Below are 8,290 nucleotides of genomic sequence, written 5' to 3' on the forward strand. Positions count from 1 at the left end.
CTACAGGAAATTATATATTTTTTCAAGCAAATTTTGCCTAAGCAGTTCAGTGAGTAAAATTGAGAGCTTCTATTTTTACCAAAATTACTCCCCTCATCCTTACATATAAAGGCCCATTTAGACTTCCACATTGCAGGACTCTGCTCATTACTGTGCCATGCAGTAATGTATGTATCATGCATCACTGCCATTTTTAAAGGCATTCCAACACTGTAAGACAGCGCATTTTTGGCACATTAGGGTACATTAGCAGCCTATTCATTTTAATGGGCGGCCTTAGCACAGTTCATGTTAACACATGGCAGAATGCACATTAATGCACATGTTTTAACACACCACAAAGAACCAAGTGGGTCCTCAATGGATTTCTTCCGTTTTTGTTGCTATATAAAGATAAAACTGGTTCAGAAAAGACCAGCCACAGTGTCCTTTGGACAATTAAATAAAATGATCTGTTCTCATAATCTAACAGAACCATAATGCAAATGTTTGTGAGTGTAATTTAGAGCTCTGCCGTAAGAGCCAATTTGTACTTTAGCTTGACTGACCTTTGAATAAAAGACGATGCCGCCATATGGAAGAATGATTACTTGTCTTTCCCTGCAGTGCCAGTGCTGGCCAGGATTCCGACTAAAGAGTGACAGTAAGACGTGCGTAGACATTGACGAATGCTCTGAAGGTTTTCCCTGTAGCCAGCAGTGCATCAACACGTACGGAACCTACAAATGCCTGTGTACAGACGGCTATGAAATACACCCGGAGAAGCCAAAGGCCTGCAAATCTCTATCAGGTATCACAATGGCATTTATGTACTGATGGATGACAAGCCATGCGGGAGAAAGATGAAGTGCTCTAATATGCAAGGCGGGGAATAATCAATCTGATTTCAGTCTTTTACTTTTCCTCTGCCCCTCAGGGACCTGTTTTGGTTCCAGAGGCAGTGTATATTAAAGAGAAAATCTGAATACTTCAAAGTTTGTGCACAGATATTGGCCCTGGCTCTGACTTCTTAATTGCTGGGAGTTTGGAATATGATCAGCCAGGTCTGCTCTGCATACCACAGATATGTTAAAAAAAGCATAGATTAGCAATCTAACAAAAAACCCCAAGAGGTATAATCGTATAACCTAACAGAATAAGCCTCAACAAGACCTTGTCACGTCCCTAATCAAATGCAAACAGCTCCCCCCTGCAATAGAATAGGTCATATATTCACCTCTCCAGTGGTCCATGTCACCTACACTTCCTCCTTTCCAGTGCGCCAGCCTTTAAGATTCTTCAACAGTTGACACACTGTTAGTTTTGGATGCATGTGTCCCCTACTGTCGGCTGTGGCAGAATCCACCAACCCCTATGCCACTGCTGTTTTCTGTAGCGTGTTTGAATTTGTTTTGAGACCTGACAGGGTCTCTTTAAAGTATATGTGAACCCAATTACTAAAATGTAATATAATCTTTAAAGCTGAACTCTGGGATTGTTTTAAAACAAAAACCCTTGCAATGCCATCGCCCCTGCCCAGCAATGCCAGAGTTAAATGCTCCTTAAAGCAGAACTCCAGGAATGATCTTATATGGATGCTTACAATGGTCAGGCTTAGCTTAATGTAAGCATCCATATCTGATCACTAGAGAGCCACTGTGGATGCTGAAAATGTAGTAGTCTGCTCTATCACTGTATATATGCCAGGCTTAGCTTAATCACATCATGTCACATCATATATATATATATATAGAGTGATAGCTGGTCTCTTTCAGATGAGATTCCAGTGTCTCTCTTTCTGCACCCTGAGCACAAGCAGTCACTCTCTTGACACCACCATCATTCAGAGAGCACCTTGTATTTTTTTCAATGAATACAATGAATTATCTGACTGCCCAAGGTGGAGAGGAGGGGCAGATGATGTCCACTCAAAGAATGCCTTGTAGTCATTGACAAAAATACAAAGAGTTTTCTGAATGGTGGTGGCGCAGAATGAGTGAACCCCTGTATTCAGTATGCAGAGGTAAAGCCACAGGAAAAGCACTGGGAAGATCACAGCTGTCACTGTATGTAGTGTAGACTACTACAGGGATTTTCACATTCCCATTGGCCCTCCAGAAAGCAAATATGGTTACATATATTGATCCAAGCTGGACCAGTGTAAATATCCATAAAAGATAATTCCTGGAGTTCTGCTTTAGTCTGTAGGTAGAGGAATAAGCTGTAAAGCCTTAGCAGGATTCCACCACAATGTGCAACCAGTCTCTCAAAGCCTCTCCTATAAGGTGCTTTGGCTGGTGGTTGCACTCAGATGTTATCATGTACAATGTAGGACCAGTAGTGCTGCATTGTAAATGGGGATGGTGAGGACCCAGCCAAAACCTGGAATGTTGGAGAGAAATGGAGAGTGTCAGTAGCTGGTGGAACAATGATTAAGATCATTATTAGCCCTAGACTTATTATTATTTTTATTACTTTAAAGTGTTCAGCCTCCAGAATTGCTTCCAGTGTAAACAGAGTCCCGGTGGCTATCTGTTTAAAGTGTCCCACTGCCAGCGAGGTATGACATACATTGGTGGCATTGAAAGGGTTAATGCATACTGATGCATCGAAAAATGGGCAGGCACATCAACACATTGCACAGTTGTTGTACATACGTTGTCCTGGGTTAAAATGCATAGGTATGACTATGAAAGGGCCCCCTAGTAGGGAATATGATACCTGTCATTCGGTGAGTTGAGCCAATGGGGCTGATTTACTCAAGGCAAATAGGCTGTTTACTTTGCAAGGGAATGTACCCTTAGTTTAGTGAAGGTTGTGAAAATTCACTTTGCTGGAAAAAAAATTCACTTTGCGGAACAAAATCCCAATCACATGCAAGGAAAATAAAATAAACTGTATTTTTTTCTTGCACATAATTGGATGACGGAAGTCAACAGAGTTTCACCTCATTCACAAAGCTAAGGAAAAATTCCCCTGTGAAGTAAACAGCCTATTTGCCTTCAGAAAATCAACCACAATAAGCGCATTGAGAACTGATGACCTCACTGAGGTGAAGGACATTGACTTAGCCAACAAAATCCACTAACTTTACTGTTTACAGATAACCCTTTACGCTAGGAAAATAGAAGGTAGCTGATGGCAAATCTTTCATGTCATGGCTTTAGCTGGCCCCACTTTGGATTCAGAAGCCTTGCTGAACCTCTGCTGTGTCCGCGAAGTCTCAGGTGTCGCGCTGCTGGAAACATCACCGCACACAACAGGCCTGCTGCTGCCTTTCAGAGATTGCAAGCTGTTTAAATCCCCCAAGCGATCAAAAGCCTCCCTGGAACTGATCATAGTTACAGAAAGGCCTCTGATCATTCTGAGATCAAAGCAGAAGCCATTGCAATAAGAAGGTCGTCAAAAAACCAGAGCAAGCACAGCATGTGGCGCTGCTATCCGCTCTCATTTTTGTTTAGGTCTTGCTGAGCTAAGGTTGGGGGGACACACAGCAGACTGTAAAGGTGCATAGGCTGCATGTTGGGATCCCATATGTGTAATATTACTACTCAGGGATAGTATTAAAAACTAGAGCAGCTACCGTAGATGCAAAAAGAAGAAAAGAAAAGCACCTTGGACAGGAAATGAGCCAATGTGGCTGATTTACTAAAGGAGTTAAATAAAGTAAAGCTTGTTCACTTTGGAAGGGAATTTTCACTTTACTTAGTGAATTGGGGGGAAAATCATTTTGGAAAGATTACCCAATCGCGTGCAAGGAAAATAAAAAAAAATGTTTGGATGATGGTAGTCGTCAGCCGAGCTTCAGCTCATTCACTAAGCTTAAGGTAACATTTACTTTGCAAAGTGAACAGGCTTTTACTCTTTAGTAGATCAGACACAATGATTAGGTTCAATCAAAGTGAATATTTCCGTTTTGGCTGGATACTGATGTGCCAGATGATTTGAGGATCTACAGCCGAGTGATACACAAAAAAGATATGTGTTTATTAATATTCAAGGTACTTAAATGCATTTTTAAGGTGTAACTCCTGAGTTTACTGTCACTTTAAATTTACTATAAGTAAAATTCAGAGTAACTGTCTTCAGAGCCTTGAACAGATATTAGAACAGTATTGGATGGGGCAACCATTTAAATACAGGCTACTATCCAATTAAAAAAATATATCTACAATTCAGTTAGCTCTGTGCGGGCCCACTTGATCTTCATAGGATCATAAGCACAAATCGGTTTATAGATCCAGCTGATGAAGGGTGGAATAAGACTTCAAAACATAATGTATGTGCTGCTTTTAATATAATGTGGCTAAGCAGAGCTTCTGGAGAATTTTTATACACTTGAGGCTTGGCTGATTTGACATGCATTTCACTGAACAGATGTAAAGCATACTGCAAAAGAAGAAATGCTGGCATTAACCCAACTATGGGCTAAAATTTTATTTAAAACCAATCGCCCAGATAAGCAAATGTTGTCTAAATACAAGAGCCATGTGTATTCTTACTTGAATCTTGTGTATTTCCTCCACATCTGTGCAGGATTCCAATGTAAAACTTGGAGCTTCCTGTAATAAAGACCACTCACTGCTCTCTCTCTCTCCCTGTTCAGGGAGGCTGGTCTTGTCTCCACCCCTTCCTGTAGTTTTATGCAAGTGTTCTATCAAAGTTTGTGACTGTGTTACAATTTGCCACATTTTAACGTAATCCCGCCCAGTTTTACAGCGGTGGAATGTGGGACCGGTCACGTGGTCACACATTTTAATGTAATCCCGCCCAGTTTTTCGGCAGTGGAATATGTGACCGGCAAAAGGTGACGAATCCCAACGCTTTCTCAGCTGTTCCAGGGCAGATCGGCATCACAGATCTATGTGCAGGAGAACCGATCTGCCCGGGAACAGCTGATCTGTCCTGAAATGTCACTTCTATCTGACTTCGTGAGTGCGATCTCACATTCCACAAAGTCAGATAGAAGTAACATTTCAGGACCGATCAGCTGTTCCAGGGCAGATCGGCTTTGCAAATCAAATGTGCAGGAGAACCAATCTGCCCTGGAACAGCTGAGAATTCTTCACCTTTTACCCGTCACATATTCCACTTCCGAAAAACTGTGCAAGAATACGTTAAAATGTGTGACCACGTGACCGGTCACACATTCAAACCCAGTCACAAACTTTAATAGTACAAAAAACTTGTTTGCTTAAAGATTAAAATTACCAATGTTTAACATTAAAACTGAATTGATGACATTGTCCATTTAACAAGTCATCCGCTGTGTTTCCTGTATGTCTCCGGTTCAATGGCTAAAGCGAAATGTAACATTGTGTTTGAGTTTAGCGGACGAACCCTTCCTTCTCCTGGCTGACCACCATGAAATAAGAAGAATGAGCACAGATGGATCCAATTATACAATGCTGAAGCAGGTTAGAGGTTTCACAGTGTATATATTATCATTTTAACAATGTAAGGGCTTCTCCATGCTGTGGTGTTAATGCTTTAAAGGTTTTCTATTGCCCCATTTACACCGCCATGCTTGCGGTTTTGTGCTACCAGATGACTGTCTTAAAAAATGTTTTTTTTCCAGTGGAAGGCATCTTTGGAAATATGACTTTACTGTTTCAGAAAAACATTTAAAGTGTATGTCAAGCCAAAACCTTTTTTTTTTGTTTACGATAAAGTGGGGAAGGGCTTACTCTGTCAAGTTTTAAATCACTGGAACATGTATATTAGAGGTACTGGATTCAATTCATCAATAGTTCATGGTTGGAGAAAGTAAAATGAGTTCTTATTGAGCACAGTAGCTCTGATAAGACCACTCTTAACAAAAACATGTGGGCCAGTGTTTAAGATCCAAATGTAAAAAGTCTAATGATGCCAGGTCAAGGATTTAAGAGTCCGGAACTTTAAATGTTAGTGCTCCAATGCACAAAAAAAAATTAAACAGCCAATATGTTTCATGGGCTCCAATAATCCCTCTTCATCAGGGCTACAGCAGAAACAAGAAAACACTAAATGTAAGGTAATTGGAACAGTCATGAAAAAAACATAAGACATAATCCGAAAGAAGTTCCTATATCTAGCTCGGTAAAACCAATTCATGAGAAGATCCAAAATACATCATTATAGGTTGATGAGGCCAAAGACACTATTCAACATCTGTAGTTAAAAACAAATTATTTATATACAAGTTAATATACATCTATATATACAGATATACAGGTGAAACTCGAATAATTAGAATATTGTGCAAAAGTAATTGCAGTAAGTGCTGCAAAAGGGGCCCAAACCAAGTACTTATGCATGCTTCTACTTTTCAGAGGTCCGATATTGTTCTATGTACAATCCTTGTTTTATTGATTGCATGTAATAATCTACTTTTTTGAGGTTGTGGATTTGGGGTCCTTGGGGGTTTTCATTGTCATAACAATTATGACAAATCACGGCTTGAATTATCTTGCTTTGCATGTAATGAGTCTATCTCATATATTAGTTTCACCTTTTAAGTTGCATTAGTGAAATAAATTAATATCCAAAAGTTGTCACCAAAACTAGTGAGGTCAAATCTTCCAAAGGGGAAACCTGTTTTGTGACAACCTACTAAGAAGGGAATTGCCTTCTAAGAGATTTCCTCCCACTTTCTGTTGCTCTTCAGGGACAGGAGGTGAAGCGAAACTTTCCAGGAGATACAGACAGCAAAACATAACTCGACAGTGGTTTTACCCTTCCCTAAAACCTAAAATAATAACAGGATTTTTAAAAAATTAACTCTTGCAGGCCTGCAAGGCTTAAAGGAGAACTATGGGGTCAGTGTTTTTCCCCATAGTTCTCCTTAGGGTAACGGGAGGACACAAACTAGCGTCCTCCCGTTACCCAAAGCTCAGTATACGGCGATCTACAGCTCGCCGTATACTGAGACGCGGCAGCCGGAGCGGATCCCGACGTAGATGGCGGGATCTGCCCAGCTGTGTGAGTGACAGCTGGCTCTGCCTATCTAGAGGCAGAGCCAGCTGTACCCGCCCCCTCCCCGTCCGTTCCGCCAGTCAGAGCTGGCAGATCGGAGCGGGGAGAGGGGAATCCAGCCCCTCCCCCTGTTACGGCAGAGAGCCGTGACAGGATCGAGAGGTGAGCGAACCTGGTATGTGTTCGCTGACCTCCCGATCTACTGAGTCGACCTGTGACAGTGTGATTGTCACAGGTCGGCTAGAACTATGAGGTGAGTGGAAATCACTCATCTCATAATTCTCCTTTAACTGCTCATTTTTCTCTTGGGATGGAAATAAAAAAGAAATGACTCACCTAATTGTCAGTCTTGATTGCTCACCTCTCTTCCCCTCTGCTGCAGCAGTATGTCCCTCGATGTCACCTTGTTTAATAGACCTGTATTAAATGTGATGACGTCATAGGCATTAGACCGCCAGAGCATGGGAGAGAAGAGGCTGACAGGGGAGAACCAGTCTAATAGCTAGGCGAGAGTATTTCTTCTTTATCCCCCCCCCCTAGAAAAAACAAGCTGTTAACCCCTGCAGTGCAAGGGTAGTCCCACTGCAAGGGTTAATTTTTCAAAATCCTGGTGTTCCACTTTAAACATAAAGTTTTGTCTGTATGCACTTTAATGTACACTTTTACTTTTGCAGCCAAACAGATATAATGCCTACTATGTACAGTATGTATCACATGTTCCAATTCACATAAGCATAACTTTAAAAATATTTACAAATTGCTGCTTACCTTTTTACTTTCTTTCTACTTGCTTAAATCCTACCTAGCTTCCCCCTTCTTTGTAATGTTAAGGCGGGGGCTGGGGAATTAATGTATACCATAGTTAACCGTATCTGTACTGTGAAGGCAAATTTCATTGTCAGTTGTAAACTAGATTTGAACAATGTCCGCCCTAACAAAAGGTTAAAGATCCCAAAGCTATGGTACATTGGATGTTAATGCACTGCCTCTCAGTTTGTCTCAGTTTGTAAGCTTGTGTCTCTCATTGCACTTTGTAACTGTTCAGAATAAATTGCAGTCCTGTGTATAATCTTGTGCCAAAGAAACAACTAGAAATAAATATTTTTTATCTAATTATTATTTTCAGGTATGCTGTGTGAATAGGAACATGTAACATATCATCGAATCTGACTGCAAAAGTTGAAATTTAAGCCATTGCCTTCCTCTTTTGGCCTGGATTTCCCACAAGGCCACCGAGGCCCGGCCTCGGGGCGGCAGAGGGCGTCAGCGGTGACCTTGTGGGAAGTTGTGGGCGCTGGTGTAAGGTGTCCGCCGGACGCAAACTACGGAGCCGGTGGGCGGAGCCTCGGGCCGCCCC

At 41.4% G+C, this 8,290-nt stretch overlaps 1 protein-coding gene across 1 annotated transcript in view; it reads left to right on the forward strand.

Moving 5' to 3' along the window:
* LRP1B (LDL receptor related protein 1B) overlaps positions 1 to 8,290 on the forward strand; it is a 1,026,358-nt gene that overhangs the window by 831,187 nt on the left and 186,881 nt on the right. Inside the window, exons 57-58 of the mRNA XM_018554232.1 lie at positions 607 to 790; positions 5,311 to 5,396. Of these exons, the coding sequence (XP_018409734.1) occupies positions 607 to 790; positions 5,311 to 5,396 (270 nt within the window). The remainder of the gene's footprint in view (positions 1 to 606; positions 791 to 5,310; positions 5,397 to 8,290) is intronic.

The sequence above is a fragment of the Nanorana parkeri genome, unplaced genomic scaffold, assembly GCF_000935625.1.
Source record: "Nanorana parkeri isolate BGI_ZX_2015 unplaced genomic scaffold, ASM93562v1 scaffold148, whole genome shotgun sequence".
Lineage (NCBI taxonomy): Eukaryota > Metazoa > Chordata > Amphibia > Anura > Dicroglossidae > Nanorana > Nanorana parkeri.